The 24,231-nt window shown below is 63.7% G+C and overlaps 1 protein-coding gene across 1 annotated transcript; it reads right to left on the bottom strand.

Annotated features, from left to right (window-relative positions):
- Window positions 1-1,814: 1,814 nt before the first annotated feature.
- Window positions 1,815-23,694, bottom strand: LOC117643760. Its single transcript, XM_034382834.1, has 17 exons — window positions 23,407-23,694; window positions 12,056-12,184; window positions 10,207-10,425; window positions 9,070-9,219; window positions 8,247-8,755; window positions 7,783-8,173; window positions 7,211-7,615; window positions 6,932-7,116; window positions 6,651-6,849; window positions 6,368-6,546; window positions 5,989-6,163; window positions 5,477-5,641; window positions 4,851-5,141; window positions 4,008-4,224; window positions 3,817-3,935; window positions 3,484-3,743; window positions 1,815-3,351 (listed from the first exon to the last, which is right to left on the bottom strand). The coding sequence occupies exons 2-17, from the start codon at window positions 12,162-12,164 to the stop codon at window positions 2,881-2,883; spliced, it is 4,044 nt and encodes a 1,347-aa protein (XP_034238725.1). The 5' UTR covers window positions 12,165-12,184; window positions 23,407-23,694; the 3' UTR covers window positions 1,815-2,880.
- Window positions 23,695-24,231: the final 537 nt, after the last annotated feature.

Genomic DNA, 24,231 nt, shown 5'->3' with positions numbered 1-24,231 from the left:
CGGAAAAGGGAATGACGGCACTTTTGGGCCGGGCGCTACACTTTCGCCGAAAACTTCGCCCAGGCCCTGTTTCCCGAAAATGACGAGCAAAGGACCAAGCCCACCGGGATGGGATGGCGAGGTGCAAAGTCGAATCCGAGCGAGCAGGGAGATTGACTTGTTGACCGGCAGCACCCACCACTCGGCGAGGCGGCGAGGCGCCGATGCCGCGGAGGCGTTTCTTCGAATCACCCGGACTCGCCTGCAGGACCGCGGGCTCCAGTGGAGTGGTACTGGAGTGCGGTGTGTATTACCTGCGGGTATGACGCACACACTCACACCGACGCAGGAACGCGCGCCACACACACACACACACACACACACACACACACACACACACACACACACACACACACACACACACACAAGCGCCGCGGCGCGCTCCCTCCCCCACCTCCGACACAGCGCTGGGAAGTTCGCCCGACCTTGAGCTTGAACTTGCCTAGCAAACCTGTAACTTTGTTCCCGCGTGGGCTCGTCCCGTCCTGCCTGGGATCGCTCTGTCTCTCTCGCTCCCCTACGCGACGCTCCGTGAGTGGGACAGAGACAGAGCGATGAAATGATCCTGGCCCGTCTCTGCGGTACGGAGTTCGCAAGAGTACCGCGGTGTAATCGATGTTGCCGACCGCGGCTCCAAAGGTCTCGCGGGGTATTCCTGGAAAATTGGAGCAGTTACTCCGGCCAGCGGCCAATGCGTGGTCGGTGTGTCTTCCTCAGCTGACTGTGATTCCGAGCGTCGTTTTCGTCGCTCTGTCTCTCTCGCACTCATGGGGCGTCCTGAATAGGTGCTAGGGAAACAGAGCGACGAGAACGACTCTCGGAATCAGTCTGCTGGAGACAGCGTGTGTCAGGCCGGAGATTTACCCGACACAGTAAATCACAGTGGGCCAGAAGACCAGTGCAGGCGGACGCAGCCACTCGGAACACACCTTTTCGACTTTATGTTTCTCAAACGAGACTCGAATCGAACTCGACTCTCGATTCTTCGATCGATGGGCGACGCGGTCCGAACCTCGCAGAGGTAGTTTGGTAGTTTGGCAGTTGGTGCGTGTTTTTGCCAGTGTGGCTCGCAGTGCACAGCAGTGTCATTACTCATTGGCCGAAACCCGAAATTAGGAAACTACGGGCGCCATTTTCGACCGCGTGTACCGCGGTGCGCGCGTGTACAGTACAGTCCATCATGAAAGCATTTTTTGCAGCTCCGTGTCCGGCCCTCTGCATTGTCCTGCGCCTACAGTCCGCCCTGAAAGTGCCTCCTTTGTCCGTGGTCGCGTACAGTCTGCCGCCCCCTCGTCAGCGGACCGATTCCGAGCGTCGTTTTCGTCGCTCTGTCTCTCTCGCACTCACGGGGCGTCCCGTGCGGGTGCGAGAGAGACGGAGCGAGGGGACGACTCTCAGCCTGTCACCTGACGTGACTTGAAGCCGTCAGCCCCTTCCCTGTTAATAGGCATGAATGACGGCCAGACGTCTCCGTTCCTCCGAACCTGCAGACGACGCGCTCGCTTATCAGCCCCTTAACCACGATGAGTTACCGAGACTCCGCAGTGCCATTCGGGGACCAAAAGCACTCCGTTCGCTCGGTTCGGAAAGCCCCCGAGCCAGCCCCCTTGTCGTGTCGCCGTGAGAGATCTGTTGATCTTTATCCAGTCCTGGCGAGGATGACTCTGCCGGTCATCACGTAACCACTTGCCGGACCGCCCGGTGTGTCAGTGAGAACAAACCAGAGTTTGGGGACCCTGTTTGGGATTGGAGGTGGAGAAAGGAAAACAAACTTGTGTACACGCGTACGTCTAATAAAGAGTACTATCAAGTCTTTATTTCGCAATGTTTTGTTTACATTGCAGTATCTGGTACGAGGCAAGGAATGACATGAAGAAGTGGTACACTACAAAAATAAATAACTAAGAGGTCCCCTTATTATCGACCATTGTTGCCAAATATTTTAACAAGTAAAACCTTCTGTGGGGGTTGCCACAGGTGCAAATAAGTTAAATTTTGATGCCTTTTTTTTGGGATACCGGGGGAAATTTTGAACTTTCTAAGACAAAGGCAGTTATTTATAGTTGATTACTGCCACATTGTCTGTACCTTTTAAGCATGCCAAATCCACCCACACACCCACAGTCACTCACACACGCACACTCATTCACGCATCACACACCTACGTCCATTCACTGTAATGACTCACTTAATCACTACTGTTCTTTATACACAGGTGACCATTTTACAATGTTTCGGGTATTTTACAATGACATTAAGTAGCGATATCTAATTTTACAATACAAATTTGGACTGCTGCTATTTCTTCTCGCCCTGTGTTGCCGACACGGCGTGCGCGGGCATCGGCACTCGAAATGTGAAGCGCTACAACCCCTCGAGGTCTTGACGCACGCCGAATCAGGTGTTTGGATCCGCTTTCCGTGACGAGCAGAACGGAGTGCGGCAGTACGGAGTGCGGCCGTACGGAGTGCGGCAGTACGGACAAGCCGACTCGCTTTTATCTTGACTTTGAAACGAAATTGCATGCATCCGCCGAGGCCTGTGGCCGCGTTTGTTGGAAGGAAACTCGGAGAAACGGGGAGTGGAAACTACGCGGGTTCGACGCAGATTCGACGTGGCTTTCGTGGAAAAGGCGTCGATTTCGTGTCCGCACCCCATTGCTGGCCAGAGCGGGGCGGGCTCGCCAAAGCGGCGCACCGCGCTTCGCGCTTCGACTTTGGCGGACGCGGCCACGGCGGGCACGTGCTGGTGTCGACGTCATGCCACACTCGTGTGAAGAGCGAACGACGGCGACACCAACACGGCCAGCGTAGTGTGACGGCGCGGGGCCTCGCGGCCCGCTCAGCTCTTGATGGGGATGTCCTCCTGCGCGAGCGGCACCCCGAGGTTGACGCCCAGCACCCTGCCGTGGCGGTCCAGCGGCGGCGGCGACGGCAGCCTCACGACGTACACGGGCTCGCCGGCGCCGGCCCCGGGGCCGAGGCCGAACCGATCGTCGTCCACGTCCATGGCGGCCTGCTGCTTGGCCGACAGGAGCATGCGGCGGCGGTACAGCGCCGCCAGCACGGCCAGGATCACGATCACGAAGGCGGACGCGGCGCTCAGCACCAGGATGGCGGTGTGGTACGACTCGGGCACGGTGGACTCGGACACGATCTCGCGGTGCTGCAGCGCCACGGCGCCCAGGTGCGCAGAGGCGTCCTCGCCCGCCAGGCTGGGGGCGGCCGCGCTGTGGCTGAAGCGGGACTGGGTGATGTCGGCCACCAGCGCGGCGCCGGACTCGTGGCCCACGCTCAGCGCGCCGGACTTGACCTGGTCACACGGAAGACTCGATTAAACCACCGGTCCACCAGTCAAGGCTAAGTTTTAATTAATTATTGGTTTATGACTGTGAGAGTCCTAGACATTAATTTATAAGACGTGTTCTTCGTGTGCGGGACTCACCATCTCCTCCAGGTGGAACGCGGTGTCCACCTTGCCGGGGCCGTGCAGGGTGAAGGACGCCACCGCCCTGCCCGGACTCAAGGTGACGCGCAGCCCTTCGTGCCTGGTGGCGGCCTTGGTGGCGCTGGCGGTGGCCTGGCTCAGGCTGGCCAGCAAGGCCCTCACGGCGTCCAGGACGCGCGGCTCGGCGGCGGAGTCCACCACGCCGGGCTCGCCCAGGAAGCCCAAGGACACCTCCACGGCCTCGATGGGCGTTGGCACTGCAAGGCGTTTTTCTCGATACAAAACACAGCACGCGTTTGAAAGGTTTCACGCGGCGTTGCAGGTACTCACGGCAGATCTGGGCGCCGCGTTTGAACGTGGTGGTGTCGGCGAGCTGGTTGCCGGCCTCGTCAACGCACCAGCACTCGGCGTCGGGGTCGTCCTTGGGGAGGCACTGCGTGGCCGCGAACCTGAGCACAACGCGCCAGTCAGCAACGAGAAGCGCCTCGGGCAGCACACCGTGAGCACCCAGCCGTACTCACCCTCCGTTGTGGTCACACTGCAGCGCGGAGGCCTCGTCGACGGCGCGGTCTCGGAGCGCGTGGCACCGGGTGCGGCGCTCCGGTGGGATGGGCAGCGACACGGGCAGTGGCGGCCCGGCGAGCGCCTCCACGACGGGGGCCTCCACGTCGGGGGCCATGTGCTGCTGCAGGAGCTCGGCCACGGCGGGGTCCAGGCCGCGCAGCAGCTTGGCGATGGCTGTGGCACGAGCATAAACATGACACCGTAAAGCGGGAAGGAAAGGCCGTGGCCCGGTCTGGCCGGCGAAATATCGTCCCAGCATCGCCGACACCGCGCTGCCCCAATAAAAACCTGAAGTGAGCTTCGGGTATCGACGAGTCGTCGAACGGCCTTGAACCACATCAAGCGCGAGCGAGATTGAAGCGCGCCGACAGCGCTGCCTCACCGGATCTCGTTTCCGGCATTCCTTCCGGTTCCCATCTCGGCTTGGGCCGATTATCACACGATCGCCGTCGACGTCGCTAATACCCTCGCATCAAGTCCTAATGAGCACCAATCCGTCCAGCAAACCCGTTCGCCCGGTCGCGTCCCGCCACGCTTGGGGTGGCCGGTCGGCCGGCCCGGCGCACAAGGGGCTAGAAGGCAGTGGAGGCGGATTCTAGACGCGTTTTGAGCTCCAGAGTCGCTTAACAGGACTTGGACCGAACGTGTGACCCCACCAATGGATTGCTCTCCGAACGAGGAATCCATTGGTGGGGTCACACGTTCGGTCCGAGTTCCCTTTAGCGACTCTGAAGCTCAAAACGCGTCTTTGGCCGCCTCTTCGGTCCTCTGGCAATTCCACTGCCCGGCGTTCAACTCACCTAGCTCGGGGTCCTTCTCGTCCGCCCAGTGGGGGTCGTGGCGGCGACGCGCCTGGCGGTTGGAGGAGCGCGACGACGACGCGGGACACGTGGGGTTGGCGTCGCGCGTCAGCGTGCCCTTGATGGGCTGCCCGTCCGGCGCCACGCACCAGCACACGCCCACCTGCGTGAGGCACTGCAGCGGCAGCCAGGCGCCCGTCTCGGCCGAGCAGCGCGGGATGAAGGTCCACTTCTTGTACTTGTCGGCCGCCTTCTGGTTCTTCTCGCGGAGTCGCTCGCACTGGCTCAGCACTGTACGCGGGGCAAGGAACCGTTGAGACACGCCTCAGATTCGTTGACGTCGTCGTCCTCATCGTCGACTCACAGTGGGCCAGAAGACCAGTGGAAGCGGCCGCAATTCTAGACGCGTTTTGAGCTCCAGAGTCGCTAAATAGGACTCGAACCGGACGTGTGACCCCACCAACGGATTCCGCGTTCAGAGAGCAATCCATTGGTGGGGTCACACGTTCGGTCCGAATTCTGATAAGCGACTCTGGAGCTCAAAATGCGTCTAGAATTTCGGCCACCTTTACCGGTCTTCTGGCCCACTGTGCGTTGTCGTCCTCGTCGTCGACCGGGGCACTCACCTGGGCAAACCTTGTTGCACATGTCCTTGTCGGGGAAGGCGTTGTGCGCCGCGCCGCACTGGCCGGCCTGCAGCAGCTCGCACGCGTTGCGCTCGGGGTTGAACCGCCAGCGCTCCACGCCGGGCTCGCAGGGGCCCTTCAGCACGGGCTCGAAGCACACGTCGCCTGGAGAAGGAAATTCAATCGGTTCAGAGACGCGTCCGAGTTGGGACCCGCAGAGCGCCCTGGCGGCCACCGCCTCGCCGACGTCGCTGTCGAATGAGTTGCCTACCGCTCGCGGCGCGGCCGGCGCTAGTCAGCAGGCTTATTCCTACTGCGGCTCCCGTCTCTCTCGCGCTGGCGCTAACACGCGACGCCCCACGAGTGCGAGAGAGACAGTAGGCTCATTCCGAGCACTGCTTTCGTCGCTCTGTCTCTCCCGCACTCATAAGGCGTCCCGCAAGATTGAAAGAGAGAGACAGAGCGACAAGCAGTGCTCGGAACAAGCCTGCAGTGTGCTACTCAGTACTCACGTGGCTTGGGGCAGCAGACGGCGTACTCCCCCAGGGGGCTCAGCTCGCACTTGTGGCTGGCGGGGCACGCCTCGCCGCTCGGGCCGCACAAGAACAGCCCGTTGGCGGAGCCCGGCTGCTGCAGCGGCTGGCCCGCGAGGCAAGGGTTCTCCCTGCGGGGGAGGCACATCGGCACCTGCGGGGACCAGACACGTTCAGCAACTCGCGTCAGACAAACGCCAGCAGACTGATTCCGAGAGTCGGTTTCGTCACCGTCTCCCTCCCACCTGTGGGGCCTCCCGCAGGGGCGCGACAGAGACAGAGCGACAAAACCGACTCTCGGAATCAGTCTGCAGTGAACGACATTGGCGTCGCCGCCAAGAAGAAGAAGAAGACTGACCGCGTGGCAGGGAGGGTCGGCGCACTGCACGCGCACCATGCGGCAGGCCTCGCCCTCACCGCGGCACTGCAAGTCCTGGCAGGGGTCCCTGCAGCGACACGTCGGGCAGCCGCGGCCGTCCAGCTGGTAGCCGTGGGGGCAGGCCTGGTCGCAGCGCAGGTCGGGGCACGCTGCCATGCCTGCGGGACAGGCGCCGCGTGAGGGAAAGGACAGTGAGCACTCGCAAGATCCACGGACAGCAACAGCAATAGCAGCAGCAGCAGCAGCAACAACAACAACTCACCATTGCGGGCGCCGGCCTGGCAGTCGGGCTGCTGGGCGTTCTCCGTGCGCGTGCCGGGGACCTCCTGGCCGTGGTCGTCCACGCACCAGCACTGCCCGGTGCCCGGGTGGCACTGCGCCTCCTCGTAGGCGCCGTCCGACTCCCTGCACCGCGGCACCCACAGCTTGCTGGCCGGGATGCCGGACTCGTGCGACTCGTGCTGGAAGCGGGGAACGGTACGTCAATCAATATAGCGAGCACATTTAAAAGTCCCTCGAAACATTGGTGGCCGCGTCACGCACCTGCAGGATGGCGCGCCGGTGCTGGCACTCGGTCATGACGACGGGCAGCATGCACTGGGTGCCGCAGCCGTTGGAGCAGCACTTGGCGGTCTCGTTGCAGTTGTAGTCGGAGCGGCACTGGTAGTCGCACGACCCGGCGCTCACGGGCACCAGGTACGGGCACTGGCCGGGCTTCTTCGGGAGGCCTGCAGGACGACAAGAGCGTGTGAGTCGAGGTCGAGGCGTCGTCGGCGAGGTGGTCGCCGCAAAGCCGCAGTGGCACAGTGGGTATGTACTCACAGGCGGGCACGGGCGGGCAGTACTCGGCGTCACAGGCCACGTCCACGACGTGGCACTCGGCGTCCGCGCCGCACTTGGCCTCGGCGCAGGGGTCGCGGCACTCGCACAGCGGGCAGCGCGTGTCCGGGGACAGCGTGAAGCCGAACTCGCAGCCCAGGCGGCACGTCAGGTCCAGGCAGGTGAGCGACTCGCGCACCTCGAGGCAGGCCGGCGACGGCGCCGCGCCCTTGGTGCGCGTCTGGGGGATCTCCGAGCCGAAGCTGTCCACGCACCAGCAGGCGCCGGCCTCGCACTGAGTGTCGTTGAAGGAGCCGTCGGGCCGGCAGGACGGCGGCGGCAGCGCCAGCGACATGCCGTCCCGGGTGCCCTCCATCTTGTCGCGGAAGTCGCGCAGGTACTCGCACACTGTCAAGGGAAGGGTGAGGGTGAGCAACGGGTGACATAGGCATGATAGACTTAAAAACCGCTCAAAGAGTAGATGATGCCGTAAAATTGTATTTTGTCTTGACCTGGACGGCGCTTGATGCAAATCGCCGCATATCGCACTCAAAATTGGCAACTGAAACACTTACTGGATGCGGGGCGGTCCTCCTCCTCGTCCATCATGGCGTCGTCCTCCATCTCCTTGACGAAGACTTCGGCGGAAGAGTCCGCGGTGACGCTCTTCTCGGTCGGGGCGGCGTTCACCACCACGGCGTCGGTGGGGACGCTGTCGGCGGGGATGTCCTTGGCGGGGATGTCCTTGGCGAGGAGGTTGTTGGCGGGGAGGTTGCTGGCGGGGCGCGCGGGCTGGGCGCGGACAGGCCTGCAGATGGGGGTGGCGCTGCAGAGGGGGCCGTCGCAGTCTGGCGCCCGCTCCGCGACGCACTCCTCGCCCGCGCCGCACACCGCCCCCGCGCACGGGTCGTCGCACTCGCACGTCGGGCAGCCGTCGGCGCCGACGCGGAAGCCCAGCTCGCACACCTGCGGCACCACAAGGAGCTTGTGTTCACCTGGAGCACGCACTTCAGCGTGACCGCCATGAACGACGACGTACCTGAGCACACCGTCCGGAGGTGGTGCAGCGCTGCTCGGGCGGGGAGCCCCCGATGGCGCGGCCGGTGGCGGCGCGGGCCTCCTCCAGGGCGTGCGGCAGGCAGTGCACGGACGCGCTGGTCGCCATGGAGTTGGGCCTCTTGTTGCCCGCGCGGTCCACGCACCAGCACACGCGCCCGTTGCGGCTGCACTGGCGCGGCCGGAAGGCCCCCGTCACCGGGTCGCACTGCGGCACGTAGCCGCGGCCCTCGCGCTCGGACACGGAGAGCTGCACGGCGAGCTGCCGCAGCTGGCGGCACTCGGTCAGGTTGGCGGGCGGCGTGCAGGCGCTGCCGCCACACTCGGCGCTGTCGCAGCACTTGAGGGGCCCGGGGCAGTCCTGGTCCCCGCGGCAGCCGGGGCCGCACGCGTCCTCCGCGGGGTCGGACCACAGCGCCTCGCCGCGCGCGGGGCACGCGCCGGGTTTGTCCAGCCGCGCCGCGCCCGGGCAGCACACGCCGTAGTCGTTGCCTGCAACACGCGCAGCGCCGTCAGAGGGGAAGCCTACCTCCACGGCGTGGCTCCGCGGCCTCGCCGACGTCACACAGTGGGACAAGGCGGTCAAAACCCCGGACGCGTTTTGAGCTTCCAGAGTCACTAAACAGGACTCGAACCGAACGTGTGTCCCCACCAATGGATTGCTCTCCGAACGAGGAATCCATTGGTGGGGTCACACGTTCAGTTCAAGTCCCATTCAGCGACTCTGGAGCTCAAAACGCGTCTAGAGTTTTGTCCGCCTCCACCGGTCTTCTGGCCCACTGTGCGTCACCGACCCACTCGCTCACCTGGCTGCACGGAGCACTCGAACAGCGGCGGGCAGCGGGGCTGGCCGGGGCTCAGACCGCACAGAAACGGCCTCGGGGGCACGCCGCTGCCGGGCATGGTGAGGGGGGCGCCCGCGGGGCACACGTTGTCCAGGCTGCGACCCTTCTTGCCTGCGGGCAGAGCGGCGAGCGTGAGGCGAGGAACAATTGGCGGAGGACCTTCCTTTTGCGTGCCTTTGTTACGGAAAGCGATTATCTGCCTTAGTTTGGGAGCAGTACTGCCGCAAAGTTGATCACAACGGTTACAAATGTCTGAAAAATCGTGTTTTGGGCCGACTTTAAGCATCTACTGCGTCTGATCCGAGGCGGGAAATCGTCCTCCGTCAACGGGCAATTGGTCTTTGGACCTTCTTTTTTCATGCCTTTGTTACGGAGTGCGATTATCTGCCTTAGTTTGGGAGCAGTACTGCCGCAAAGTTGATCACAACGGTCACAAATGTCTGTGAAAAATCGTGTTTTGGGCCGACTTTAAGCATCTACTGCGTCTGATCCGAGGCGGGAAATCGTCCTCCGTCAACGGGCAATTGGTCTTTGGACCTTCTTTTTTCATGCCTTTGTTACGGAGTGCGATTATCTGCCTTAGTTTGGGAGCAGTACTGCCGCAAAGTTGATCACAACGGTCACAAATGTCTGTGAAAAATCGTGTTTTGGGCCGACTTTAAGCATCTACTGCGTCTGATCCGAGGCGGGAAATCGTGCTCCGTCAACGGGCAATTAGTCTTTGGACCTTCCTTTTTCATGCCTTTGTTACGGAAAGCGATTATCTGCCTTAGTTTGGGAGCAGTATTGCCGCAAAGTTGATCAAAACGGTCACAAATGTCTGAAAAATCGTGTTTTGATCAACTTTGCGGCAATACTGCTCCCAAACTAAGGCAGATAATCGCTTTCCGTAACAAAGGCATGCAAAAGGAAGGTCCAAAGACCAATTGCCCGTTGAAGGAGGACGATATACCGCCTTGGATCAGACGCAGTAGATGCTTAAAGTCGGCCCAAAACACGATTTCTCACAGACATTTGTGACCGTTTTGATCAACTTTGAGACAATACTGCTTCCAAACTAAGCCGGATTATCGCACTGTGCCTCGGCGTCGTACTTACAGGTGGGCACGGGCAGGCAGGGCGGCCGGCTGCAGGAGGCCGCCTCCTCCAGCTGGCACGTCAGCGACCCAGAGCACTTGATCTCGGAGCATGGGTCGTAGCAGCGGCACAGCGGGCAGCCCTTCTCGTCCGTGGCGAAACCGTACGCGCACAGCATGCGGCAGGTGTGCCCGGAGCAGGCCTCCGCCGAGGGGGCCACGTCGGCGCCGTCATCGCCGCCTGCGTCAAGGAGGGCGTCAAGGAAGTGGCGACGTGTCCGCACAGACGCGTCGGGATGGTCTTAACACGTTGAATGCGATGGGTTCACAACAGCTGTGAACCCCCCACGGCACATGTCACTCTGGCGATGGGTTCACAGTGTGAGCCCAGCCTTTTTGGTCGTCGCCACACCGAAAGCGCATCGCCACAGCGGAGCATTGCCTTTTTCGGAAAAGATTTCGGATTTTCGGAGATTTGGAGCGCTCCAGGGGGCACGGTATTTCTCGAGTGGTTATGTCCTCTCGCTTTTGTCGCCTGCAAGCCCTGCAAGGGAGTGTGCTCGGAGGCTGTCGGCAGGTGCAGGCCGTCGTTCTGCGGATGCGCCGCCACTGCCGCCGCCACTGCCGCCGAATGGCCGAAGGCATGCGCTCCTCACTTCCGGCTTCGCGGTGACTCAGGTTTGGAGTACTCCGTTTTTGCCACCGTCCCCATTGTATTCGACTGGACCGAGCGGGCGACGGCGAAACTGTGTGGTGGCGGTGACGCACTCGGGCGTCCCTGGCGCCCGCCCGGCCCCGGCCCCGGCGCCGGGTCGCGCGCCCCTCCGCGCCGCGCCCCGCCAAGACACACTCCTCTTTGGCGAGGTGCTTTTCGCTTTGGCTCGAGTTCGGTTCAACGGAGAGATCCTGTGTGTCGTTGTTCCGGCTGCTTTCACCGGCCCCATGACGTGGCGCGGCACGGCGCGGCACGGCACGGCGGGCACGTCGACGGCGCGCCACGGCCGTTCGCGCTTCTGCCGGCCAGCCAGCCCGGGCCAGCCCAGCCCGGCGTATTAACGCAACGGGCGTCCTCGCCGAGCCCTCGCGACCTCGGCCCCGCGACTCCCATATACGCGTCACTGACGACAAACGCGTCACGCTCGGCATATGCAATCCCAGAGCTCTCCGACGCGACGCAGTCGCCGCTGCAACTGCCCCTGCCGCGCCACTGCTTTCCTGCAGACTGAGAGTCGTTCTCGTCGCTCTGTCTCTGTCGCCCCTACAGGGACCGCCCCCTGAGTGCGAGAGAGACAGAGCGACGAAAACGACTCTCAGTCGGCCTGTCTCGTCCTTGTCTCCGGGCGACTCGCCGATGGAACCGCTTTCTTGTCAGCGATAAATCAATTAAGGAGAGAAAGAGTCGTGTGACAAGTCGGTGACCACTGCATAAGAGTGGCTCCGTTTTTATTGGTGGACTGCCCCTGCAGGCAGCGGGCAGCGGCCTTCGAAAAACCTCCTTCATCTCCCTGCCAGTGTGTGAGTGTATGCGCTGCGTTTCGCTTTCCCTGTGACCGCGAGAGCAGCACACTGGGGAACGCACCGCTTACAAGTTCTCGCCCCCTATCAGGGCTTCATCATCTCCCCGCCCCTCCCCGCTCCTCCCGCGGGCCGCGGACTACAGAGCGGTGCACGCTGCGCGCCTTTTTTGCGCGCTCTTTTTTCTCCTCTTTCCGAGTCCGCGAACCGTTTTCATCCCGCTGGGTGTGAAGCCTGATGTCGACCAGAATAACAACGGTTTTTCATTGCAGTCGCGACCTTTTTCAGGTTAGGTTAGGAAGACTAACGAGTAACGCAACGCGCAACGCGGCCGGCGATTGCTGATAGGACTGTACCTGGTAGCGCCAGCGCCGTCCTGGAGCAGGCCGAGAGGGTCGCGAGTGCCAGCAGCACCCGGACGCCGACGACCCAGCCCCGCCACCATCTACCGCGACCGGACTCCATCCCCCGGCCACATCAACGTCCTGGGAACAAAACAAGCAAAGCGTCAAGTCACACAGCGACACGGCCGAAGAGAAAAGCAAAACGTACAAAAAAATCTCATTCAACGAACGTTAATGAAAGCAGATGATCCGTCGCGTTTCACAACTGCTGTGATAGCCGAGAGGTTAGAGACGTCGGATCGAGTTACCGCAGGCGGGCGTTCGAATACCAGCGTCACATACGTTTTTTCGACTTACTATCCTAAGGGTGGTGGTTCGAGGCCATCCGAGCGGAGCCGTGTGCAACAGACTCACATGCCGGAGGTTCGACTCCTAACAAATATTTCCATTTAATTTTACTGCCTCACCCAGTGCGGTTGAAACCCGTGAACGTGAGCCCACTCCGAGCATGGGATGTGGTGGTCCAGGGAGTAGAGGCTTCGGTTCCCAATACTAGGGTCGGCGGTTCGACTCCCCCAACTTCTTGCGAAATTTTGACCGGGTCAGTCGAGTCCTGTTGCGTCAAGAACCCACCTCACGCCGGTCCCCTCATCATGGGCCGTGGTGGCCGAGAGCGTATAGTCGTGTGATCCCGGTGGCGGGGTCCGGGGATCGAATCTCATCATTTCGTTACATTTTTCGACTGCCTTCCTCCCACTGCAACTCAAACCCGTCGTCCAACACGCTGCCAGACGTACAAGCGTGATAGCGTAGTGGTCAGAGTCACATTCACCTGGCCACTCCGCTGTGGGTGTCTAAAAAGCAATCCGCTTCGGCGGGTTGGCCTCGGCACTGGAGCGATGGCGTATTTGATCCATCAATCCAGACCACCCGGTGTGTGGTTGCGGGTGGTGCCTCCTCGATCCGTCGGGGAGGCGATGATAAGTCCTTTGAAGCTGGCCTAAAACGCTGTATGTTCGGTACGGGAGCGCCGGACAGTGGGGGTACCATGGGGTACACAACCAACCCTACGAAAACAAGAAGCTCCCACCAAACCTCTTCTCTGTCTGAGTCTCTCTCTGTCTCTCTGTCGTCTCACTCTACGTCCCGCCCCTCAAAGAGCTTCGTACTGGGTGCTCTCACCCAGCTGCCTGAGCTTTGGGGTCCTACTGGGTCCCCCGGCGAACGCTTGGGTCGCTGACGGGATTAACCCCAGGTACCTGATAGCACCGGTTCCCATCCCGAACACCGAAGTAAAGCAGGAGGCCTCCCCATTAAGACTGGGGAGGGGGTGTAGAGTTCAAATTTTTTTCTTTTCTCTTTCAAATTTCTCAGTCAATACTCTAGAAGACCGGCGCCGGCGGCCAAAACCCTAGACGCATTTTCAGCTTTAGAGTCGCTAAACAAGACTCGAACCGGGCGAGTGACCCCACCAATGAATTCCTCGTTCGGAGAGCAATCCATTGGTGGGATCATACGTTCGGTTCGAGTCCTGTTTAGCGACTCTGGAGCTCAAACCGCGTCTGGGATTTTGACCTCCTCCAACGGTCTTCTGGCCCACTGTGGAGCGTCTGCCTACCCGGACTCGCATTTTTCCGGGCTGAATAGTTGAAAAGGTTAGGGAACCGCGGCTCGGGCACGATTTTCCCCCACGGCTCGCCACGGCTCCGCGGCAGGTTTCCAGGCGCTCCTTCTTGGACAAGACGGCATTGACCGGTGACATTTTGCAAAGCGGCGCGGGCCGCCGCGCCGCGCCCCCCCCCTCCCCTCCAGACTCGCAGCGTAGCGGAGTAGCGCAACAGATAAACCAGTGGTGTGGAGGCAGAGCCCGAAGCAAAGGGCGTCGCTAACGGTGCATCGAGAGGGCCTCGGACGCCTCCACCGGGCACGACGGCGGGGGCGCCTTCAGGAAGCCCTGCTGCTCCCCCAGGACGTCCCCAGGACGCCGCACAGTGCACAGTGGGTCAGAAGACCGGTGGAGGCGGCCAAAACTCTAGACGCGTTTTGAGCTCCAGAGCCGCTAAACAGGACTCGAACCGAACGTGTGGCGACCTGTGTGGGTGCGAGAGAGACAGAGCGACACTGCTGGGAATGCGGCTGCAGGCGGGGGCCGCTGGCGACACTTGGCGCTCTGGGGCCGAGGGCGGAGGGAGCCCCATTGGGCGCGGCTAATCCAATCGGTGCCCGCAGTGGCGTAGCAGTGGCGTAGGCGTGCTGACCCACTCCACTGCCCCGAAGCACGGCGGAGCACGGTGAGCCGGAGAAAAGACGGACGAGGGAGAAAGAAAAGAAAAGACCGCAAGAAAAAAATGACGAAGTTGACGAGGCCAGGAGGACGCGACAAACGCCAGGGAGGTGTTAAGAAGGGACCCACTTCACAATGGGCCCATCAGTCCCTGCGGGGCCGCGCCGGGGCCGTGGTGGGGGCTCGTCCCGCTGGTGGGGCCAGCACGGCCCACGGTGGGCCCACGGTGGGCGCACGGTGGGCCCCGGGCCCAGGATGACCGGAAACAGATCGGTTGCATGGCGTCGGCCTGCAGGCCCACCGCAGGGCGGGGCGTGGTGGAGTGTGGCCGAGCGTGGCGGGCAGCGGCTCGCAGTGGCGCAGCGGCAGAGCGCACCTCACCCGGGCCCCGGGCCCCGGCATGCAGCCACACGGGCCGGCCGGACGGCCGACCGGACACCGCTGCTGCGAGGCACGGCGAGGTGCTCCCCTCCTCCATGCCCGTCCCGTCCATGCCCCTCTTTCCCCATCTCGGAAGCAATTTCGCTGCCATGCCGTCCTCGTCCTCCCCGCCCCGCCCCGCCCCTCTCCCGGAAGGCATCCCGGCCGTGTCGATGACACAGTAAGTCGGCTAGGCAGCTGTTTGTTCCTCCAGCCCGGAGCCTCCGGTGGGGCGCACCGCGCACCACGCCGGGGTAACGGGTAGCGGGTAAGCGGCGTGCCGCTCGGCCCGTTGCTCCGGCCGCTTGGTTTCGCGCCGCCCCGGGCGGCTGGATGCAGCCCGAGCAGTGCACCAGCGCGATGCTCCTTACAGCGTGCCGGCGTGCAGCGCCGTGCAGGGAGAGTGAGAGTGGCCCTCGTCGCGGGCAGCCCGGCCCCACGTCGCGCTATGAAGACAGCTGTTCCCGCGGCCGACCGCCCTGTCGTCGCTCTGTCGCTCTGTCTCTCGCACTCGTGGGGCGGTCCATGGGGGTGCGAGAGAGAGGGCACGGTTGTCGGGGCGCTGTCCCGGTAAAGCGCCCGTCCGCCGGTCCGTCCCGTCGCTGCAGCGGCAGCAGCGGCGCGCCACTCAGAGAAACGGGCGGCAGAGCGAGTCGAGCGGGTCCGGGTTCGACTCCCGGCCGATCCAGTTTGACGTTCGCGCCACCGGCCGACCGGTGTGCGTGGGGGTAGGCCGGGGCTTCCTGCTGTGTCTTGCGGTCTAGGGGATTATGAAGAATTCGCGCCTCCACCCGTTGATGCAACACTCCGCTGGTACACCGTCCAAGTCGTCGGTACGTTGCCGGGCAATTTTTATTTTCTTCCTTCAGTGCTCGGCCGCTCGCTCGCATGGGTCAGACAGAGAGGGAGAGATGGACACACCCATGGCGCAGCGTGCGGCCGCGTGCGGTTGTGTTTTAGGTGGGCCGCGGCGTCCTGTGGCAGCCACGGCATGGCACGGCACTGCAAGGCACGGCACTGCAAGGCACGGCGCGGCAAGGATACGTCGTCCACGTAACAGGCTCGCGGCCACGCCCGTGCCGGCGGCGCGGCAGGCTATGCAGCGCGCGGGATGCGGCCGGGCTGGCCGTGCTGGATGATGTCGAGGATGATGTGCCTTGATTGAGCCCCGAGAGGCGCAGGCCCTCGATGACCACCGCGGTGACGGCCGGGCCGGGCGCGGCGGCGCAGTGATGCGGGCCGGCCTGGTGACGCAACCACGCGCCACTGCATTACCCGCGGCACGCCGCCGTCGTCGCCGTCAACGCCCTGCAGGCTGTCTCTCTCGCACACCTACGCGCGCTGCGCGACGCCCCACGAGTGCGAGAGAGACAGAGCGACGAAATCGGCAGGGCGCCGCGCTCCGCGTGTCGAACGGCGAATAATTAATTTCGTCGCTTCGTCCTTACGAGGCGTCGAGACGCCGCTGTTGCAGCTGGCGGCGCCGCGTTTCGCCACCGGATTACACCAAAGCGTGTGTATTTTTTCCCGTCCGACGCCGTGCCGCCGTGCCGCCGTGCCGCCGCCTCGCGGACGCGGCAGCCTTGCAGCGGCTTAGTGACGAGGATGATGATGATTTTTGTGCCGCTAGACAATCGCACGCCATTCGGAAATGAAAAGTGGGGCAAGCCCGGCAAGCCAGCAAGGCGAGCCTTGTATGTGTGTCGAAAACGGCAACGGCGGCACGCTACACTGGTAGTGGTAGTGCTCACGGTAATAACGGCTCAGTCTAGCGCTGCGGACACAGAGCGCAAGCAGCGCTGGCTCGTCCAGGGGCATCATGGTAAGTGGACTGGTTTGTGTCGCACGATTTCCGCGGTGGCCCCGGCACGACAACAAAAAATGCGACTTGAGTGTAGTGCCACGCACAGGCGGAAACGGTGATTATATGATTCGAGCGGCGGACGTCGTACGTGTATTTCGTTTCAGTGTCCCGCGCTGCTAAAAGTTGCTGTTCTTTTACGACGCCCACCTTTCTCTGTCGGTGCGCTGCCCCCGTGTGGTTTGGACCAGAGCTTTCGTCGCTCTGTCTCTCTCGCACCCCGACGGGGCGCCCCTCGAGTGCGAGGGAGACGGACACAGCGGCCATTAATCTCGTATTAGAAGGCGTTTGGAAAGCCATTAGCGCCCCTCGATAGCCGAGGCGGTGCATGCGCTGCTAATCTGACGTTCACGGATCCTCGAGGCATTCCCGCGAGAAGGAGAGACAGAGAGAGAGAGAGAGAGAGACAGAGAGAGACAGAGAAAGAGAGAGACCGCTCCGGCACAGCGCCACGCCGGCGGCCGCGCCGAAGGCCACGCCCCGTGAAATATCACCGCGGCAGCACCGCGCCGAAGGCCGACGAGCACCCCGTGCAGAGGGCCGGCCTGAGGTGGCATGAGGCCGGGGAAAAGTCCTCCCAAAAAGAGAAAAAATTCTAATAAAAATTAATATATGCTCTCAAAAATATTTTTTGCCCAGGTATGGCTTGCGGGCCGCTCCACAGGACTGTCACCGTCGTGCAGGTGGGCACCGCCCCGCCCCACCACAAGGCGCGGTCGTGGCGCGGCGCGGTGCTCAGGTGTGTCGGGCGGCAGCCTCATTGAAAGTCTGAGCGCGGAGCGAGCGGGAGGCGCGGGCACAAGCCAGGAGACCTGAACGCACGGGTAGAGCGCGGCGGAAAAAAAGAGGGGCTCGCGGCGCGCTGTGTCGAGCCGACCTTGGCGGCGTGGTGAACCGAGCACGCCTAGCACCGAGCGCGTATTCCTTTCCTTCACTGGAAGCGGGTCGAACACGGCCAGGGCGCCGACGGCGGCGTTAGCGTCGGCGTCGCGGCGCCCCGAGCAACGCCGCCGCCCGTCGCCCCAGCGGCATGCAGGCCGAGGCAGACTCCGAAACGGGGCGTCGTCGCGCTGTCTCTCTCGCACCCCTGCGGAACGCGGCGGTACGCCCCCACGAGTGCGAGAGAGACAGACATCGCTGCGAAGACTGGCGGTAACGGGACGCCGCATCCCGCGCTTTATAGCGCCCAATACAGTGGCGGTGCCCCGGTGGCCGCGAACCGAGCGCAAAGCACGCCGACGACAACACCGGCGCCCTGCCTCTCCTCCCCGCCCCCCTGGACGACTTCCTTTCCTCCGCCACTCCCTCGGTCTCCCTCGCCGTGACGGCTGGCTGCCCTGGGGCCCTGCCCTGGGGCCCTAGGGCGTGGGGATGACCTTGGGGTGCAGCGCGTGCCGGGCGAGGAGGGGGGCGGGGAGAAAGCCCGGCGTGGTGATGATCCACGCTGTCATAGCAGTTCGCCACGCACGCCGCCGACAACGCGAGTCCGCGCTACGCCTTCTCAAAAGAACCTTCCAGAGAACTGGAACTTCCCGGGCGGCGGCGGTGGCCGGGTGCGGCTGTCTCTGACTGCGCGCCGGCCGCTTTGTGTGGACGGACACGAAGAGCCTGTATGGCGAGCATGGCGAGGCGGGCGCTGCAAGAGAAAACCGAGAAAACCGAGAAAACGGTGCCGACTGCCCGCCGACCCACAACAGCACCCGGCCGGCCATTGTTGCATTGGCCGCTCGCCGGCCTGTCCCTGTGCGTGCAGGGCCTGTTTGGCAGTGTAGTGGGTGTGCAGCGCGGGGGGCGGCTTGTTTGCCGCGGGTATCGGCCGGAGATTAGAGCAGGGCGGCGCAGCGCGGCACTGGGCGCCCTTCCTCCGAGGGTCCGCCAAGGCCATTCTTCGCACGATTTGAAGTGCGAGTTCGACGTGGACGATGAGCTCCTGATCCCGCAGCGCGCCGCCACGCCGCCAGTGGAGTGGACGGGCTGCTCTCGCGGTGAAGGCATCGCGATGATGACGAACTTTCAACTACGTGCCCGCTCGTCGCTCGGCGCGCGCGCCGGCTCGGCTCCTTCGAACTGGTCCGGGCGACTCGACTCGCATCGCAAACCCCTCGGGGCCTCGGGGCATGTCGCAGCAGACACACTGTTCTCTCTCGCACTCGCGGGGCGTCCCGGAGGGGTGCGAGAGAGACGGGGCGCTGTCGGGCTTCGGCCAGCTTCGGCCTGCAGGCGGCGCCCGCCCGGGGGACCGCGCGGCCCGGGCCTCGGGCCATCGCCGCCTTTCTCCGTCCGTTTGGGAGGCAGCAGCACACTGATTCCGAGAGTCTCTCTCGCACCTACACGGGACGCCCCACGAGTGCGAGAGAGACTCTCGGAATCAATGTGCAGGGCAGTGGCCAAGGCGGTGGCGGCGAGCCCCTCCAGGTTCCTGCGGCGCCGCGTCCGCGTTGTGGCGTCCACTCCGTCACTGTCGGCCGAGTCCGTTGGCCGCGCGCAGCTCGCCGCGATAAGCGAGGCGCCGCAGGATTTCGCCGAGATTTTATCGCCGCCAATGAAAAGTCGAGGAGAGCGAGCGAGAGGGCAGATGGCCGCGCGCGGAGGAAAAAGAAACCAGCAGTGGCGGAAGAAAAACAGTAAACGGTGTCTGTCCGCGGCTCCGCGGTCCGCGTCGGCACTTGGTTAGCCACACCTTAAACCCTTACAGTGCCGAGGCTCGGCCGCTCCGACCGCGGCATGCAGGCGGCCAGCGCGGCCAGCACGCTGCAGCGGCCGCATTGCGACACATTTGCAAAACGCCCGGCTTTGTCGCCGACGGCAAAGTAACTCGACTCTATCGGAATGCCGTGGTCTGATTCCGCGCGCAATCGCTGAGTGTGTCTCTGTCGCACTTCTACGTGGGGGGCTCCGTTAGTGCGACAGAGACTCAGCGACGGAGCCTCTGTTCGGAATCAGGCTGCTGAGGGCGTTCTGGAGGGCCGGGCCTCGTCGTCGTCCTGATAAGGAAGGACGCAACGGACCGCACCCGGCGGCGCGGGCCCGGCAGGGCGTACCAGGGCTACCCCCAGGAATGCCCCGTCAGCCAGGTCAGTAGCGGCATCGGCCTGCAGCTCTGCCCAGCCCAGCCCCTCCAGCCTTCCAGACGGCCAAATTGTCGGGGCCTTTTGACACCGCAGCGGGGAGGGGCTCGCGGGGCGCCGCAGCGTGTCCAATCATCCGCCGGCCTCTCGCCGACGTGCCCGCCAACCTCAACGCGCGGAAGGCGGAGTCCGAACCGTGCTTTCGTCGCCGGTCTCTCTCGCAGCCCTGCGGGGCGCGCCGGGGGTGCGAGAGAGGCAGAGCGACGAAAGCACGGTTCGGGATAGGCCTGCAGGCCGGGCACCGCAAGCTCGGCGACGTCAATCACCGCCGCCGTCGGCAACGGCACGCCGCGGCGCCGCGGGCCGGCCCTCCAGGCGGGCCGGGCCGCCAGGCCCATCGCCCGCGGGGCTCGAGGGGGCAAAAACTCGCGCAATCATGTGTACACGGCCCCCGAAATCACACGCGAATCATTGAGAATCACGCGAAATCAAGCAATCCGAAATCAGCCAAAATCACTAAATCGACCGAAATTAGGCAGAATCACACGAACCAGGCCAAATCAGTCTGAAATCATTTCGTTCCGAACACAATCACACGCAATCACCTCAACATCACCCTGGGTGCGTCGCGAAATAAGGCAAAATCAGCCATGAAATCAATTAAAACCATGCGCAATCATTGCGTTTTCCGAATCATGTGTACACGAAAATCCCGAGTTTTTGCCCCCTCGGCGGGGCTCGAAAATGACGCGCCGGCAGACGGGCCGACGAGCAGGCCGACGAGCAGTCCGGACGAAAGGCCACTCATCGACCGCCGTCGCCGTTTACCAATCAAAAGCCGAAGCTCGCGTTCCGCGGTGGATGCCGCGGTCGCGCACACCGCCTCGCCGCCACGGCGCCTTGCGGCATACGATCATGTGTGGTCTAGCCCTTAATGGTAATGGTAATGGCCGGCCGGGTAGGCAGTCCCGCACTACAGGCCAGCGCCACGGGACAGCCCACCACTACGGCGCTCTCGTCGCCCAGCAGCGCCGCCCCGGCCCTGCGCAACCAGATGCAAATACGGCGCGTCTTTTGTCTGCCACAACAAGCGCGTTGCGCACGTGGCCGCTCATCGCCGCTTGCCGGGACTTCCTCCGCACCCAACACCAGCAGCAGGACGGGCAGCCCGACGGGCAGGACGGGCTCCATTGTGATGCGCGGCGCGACCTTTGGTGCAGGATGCACGCGGGACGCGGCCGGGCCGTGACGACGCGCGCCAGGCCGCCATAGGCCGCCGGGCTCCATGGACGCCGGCGCCCCGCGGCGTGTCCTTGACGCCAGACGCGTCCAGGCGGGAGAGACAATAGCCCCACGGGCAGCCCCAGCACTCCAAAGGGTGAATAGGAAAAGGGTTCATTATCGGCCGAGCGGCGCGCTCCCACAGCAGGCTGACTCCGACTAGCGATTCGTCGCTCTGTCTCTCTCGCACCCGAACGGGGCGCCCCGTCAGTGCGAGAGAGACAAGCGCAACGAAAGCACTGCTCGGAATCAGCCCGCAGGACCGCCGTCGTGGGTATCGCCGGCAGGCCTTGAAAGCGACAAGTGGCGGACGTGCGGTGCGGTGCGCGCGTTTTCGGCCGCGACGCCGCGACGCCGCGACGCACGAGGGAGGAGGCCGTGCACGCCGAGCAAGGCAGGCCGGCCCCGCGCGGCACGGCGGCGGAGACACTTACTACGCGTGACGGGCAAAAAGGAAAGTGCGGCACACATTGCCGGCCCCTTTAATCGCCGCCCCCGACGAGGAGGCCGACGAGGATGCCGACGGGGACGCCGACGGGGACGCCCGACGAGGACGCGACGAAGTCCACAACGAGGTTCACGACCCCGACAAAAACCCCGAGGTGGATCCCGAAGGATCCCGAGGAGGACCCCCATGAAGGACACCACGTCGAGATCTTCGACAAGGACCCCCCGCCGCGCACCCGAAATAGAGCCCGCAGCCCGGTCCGGGCAGCCACTCCTCACAGATGACACGTTTGCGGCCGAATAAATGTTACGCGAAACTCTCATTAAGCGGCCTCGCCGGGGGAACCCGACTTTCTTGTTTTAAATCCACCTGACCCACTCCACCGCCGGCAGGACCACCTCGCCCCGCCACGCCTCGCCCCGTCCGGCCATCGACTATTCCTGTCGGGTACCAAAGCAAGCACGGGGCCCTGCCCGCCCCGCTCCGCGCGCCCTGCCGCCGCAGCCGCCGCGCCCCACCACCCGTCCGGAGACAATGGCCTGGAAATGTTTGACGATGCTGGCGATAGCTCGTCGGGAACCAACGGCTGCCGTGCTGCTTTTCGGAGTGACGGGACGGCACGGCCACGGCGTCTAGCGTCGCCTATCGACACCATGGCGTGGGGCGCAGCGGGCCGGGGTGACTGACTGGGGGGCTGAGCCGGGCTGCGCCAGCAGCCTGATTCAGAGCAATGCTTCGTCGCTCCGTCTCCCTCGCACCCTGGCGGAGCGCCCTTCGCGTGCGAGAGGGACAGACGGACAGAAGGCCGGCTCCTCCTGCTGAAAGGCCCTAACGAACAGAGGCCACGCGCGCGCGCTTTTGATTCGCGCTTGTTTTGTTTGGCCTGCCTGACACTATCGGCAGGCACGCTACACTGTATTGTTATTGGCAGGTGTGGCGCCACCCAGGCGCCCCGGCCGTTTGCCATTTTCGAGTGGAGTGGACGCGTGCGGTGCTGGCTGGCCTGGCCTAGAGCCTGGCCGCCTGGCCTGGCTCTCCCACGGTCTCGCATGCAGTTATGCGGCCACAACGCGCCAACACGGGCCGATTCCGAGACGGAGGTCCTGCCGGCTGTCTCTCTCGCACACCCACACGGGGCGCCGCATGTGTGCGAGAGAGACCGTCCCCTCGGAATGAGCGGCCTGCTGGCGAGGCTTTGGCGCGCCGAGGGGGCGAGGGAGGGGAGGGGGGGGGCCCAGGTGGACGGGTAAGGGACCAAAAGTGGGGGGAAGGCGGGACGTCTGGGGTCGCATTGCAGCGGCCCCGACCCACGGTCCTCCAGGGCCTAAGGCGCGGCCTCACGTCCCCGGAGGACCTCCAGCAGGTCCTCCAGCAGGTCCTCCAGCAGGTCCTCCGGCCGGGACCCGTCCGGCCGTCCGCCGAGAATTCCGGAACCCGTCCTCCGGGGTGATTCATCGCCGTCGTGCTCCACGAGGGTCTTCGATGAGCGGGGAGAAGCGCGGTCCTGCGCCGCCAACAGTGTACCGGTGCAACGAGAGTGCATTGTTTAATAAAACACGAGGCGCGTGCATGCCGCACGCACGCCGCGCCGCGCCACGCCGCCGATGAGTGCGGCACGCGTTTCACTTCGCACTTTTACGGCGGCTTGGTGCACGAACTGGTGCACCGCCTGCGCCGAGAAAAAGTGCATCACTTAGCGAGTCCGCCGAAGGCAGGCCGCTTCGGGGGCATTGCGTGCATCGGGATCGGGTGCACGCCACACGAGCGAGCGGACCTCGCGCAAGAAATCGACGACAGAAAATGGGGAATAATTATTATATTTTCATCAGTGTCCAATTAAGTCAAAACAACAAAACTTTTTAAGAACATAGTAATTTTTTTAACGATTCCACGCTAGTGAATGCCTGAACGGGCGACCAACTCAACCCGTCATCCCCGGTCACAAACCCTTCCGCCCCCGCGTGAGCTCTGGGAAGAGACGCCACGCCACGCGGGTCTCACCTGAAGCAAGATCAGTCGGTCTGCTTGTTGAGTGTGGTATCCGAAAGGTAATCCAGTGAGATCGGCGGGGCACTACACTACACACACTGACTGTCACTGTCGCACGGCTTGCACGGCTTGCACGGCTTGCACGCGCCACACACGTGCTGCGGAGAAAGAGAGAGCGATGCAGGCGTCGCGCTGCTTGTGTCGGGTTCTGTCGCGTCTCCCTCGTCGAGGTGCGGTTGCGGTGTGGGGACCGGGCTGACTGACTGGCGGGCCGCGCCGTGCCGTACGCCAAGTCGGGGCGCGGCGAGGCGGGGCGGGGCGGGGCGGGGCGGATGGCGCGGTGGGGGCCGGCGCGGCGGCTGCTGGGGACCGGGAGGGGAGGCCAGGGCGGCCAGGGCGGCGAGGGGGAGGGAGGTGCCCGGTGTGGCCCAGCAGCGCCCAGAAGCCCTTCGTGAGCGCTTTGCGCGCCAAAGGGTGACCGGCCCATTCTCTCGCACTCAATGAAGGTGATTTTGTTGCTCGGGGCGCCGGGACTTTGCCAAAGCCGAGGTGGATGTGCGCGGGAAACGCCTGCCTGGTCCTTCCCTGCTGGCCCCGCGAGCCGGGCCGGGCCGAGCCGGGCCGGGCCGAGCCGAGCCGAGCCAGCTCACTAGAAACACACTGACCGACTTTCTTGCCGGAGCCGCGCTGCCGGGCCGTGGCGAGCCGGAGCCTTCGGCTGCCTGACGGGGCGGGGCGGGGCGGGGCGGCGGGGCCGTCGGGTCGCGTTCGGCCTCCCTGTCAAATTGGTTCAATTGTGGGCGTGAAAGCCCCACACATTGTCCACGTTTCGGGGCT

Source organism: Thrips palmi, unplaced genomic scaffold (genome assembly GCF_012932325.1).
Source record: "Thrips palmi isolate BJ-2018 unplaced genomic scaffold, TpBJ-2018v1 HiC_scaffold_17, whole genome shotgun sequence".
In the NCBI taxonomy this organism is placed as follows: Eukaryota; Metazoa; Arthropoda; class Insecta; order Thysanoptera; family Thripidae; genus Thrips; species Thrips palmi.
Note: the sequence above shows the minus strand (reverse complement) of the source record. Positions and strands in the feature narration are given on the sequence as shown.

What these genes read in the sequence shown, in the direction of transcription:
- LOC117643760 (XM_034382834.1), bottom strand. Translation starts at nt 12,164, where the DNA reads ATGGAGTCCGGTCGCGGTAGATGGTGGCGGGGCTGGGTCGTCGGCGTC. An exon ending in CCAGGCCGGCGCCCGCAATG is followed by an intron (nt 6,547 to 6,650) that starts GTGAGTTGTTGT and finishes CCTGTCCCGCAG; the next exon opens with GCATGGCAGCGTGCCCCGAC. An exon ending in GTGCAACAAGGTTTGCCCAG is followed by an intron (nt 5,142 to 5,476) that starts GTGAGTGCCCCG and finishes CCCCGCGTACAG; the next exon opens with TGCTGAGCCAGTGCGAGCGA.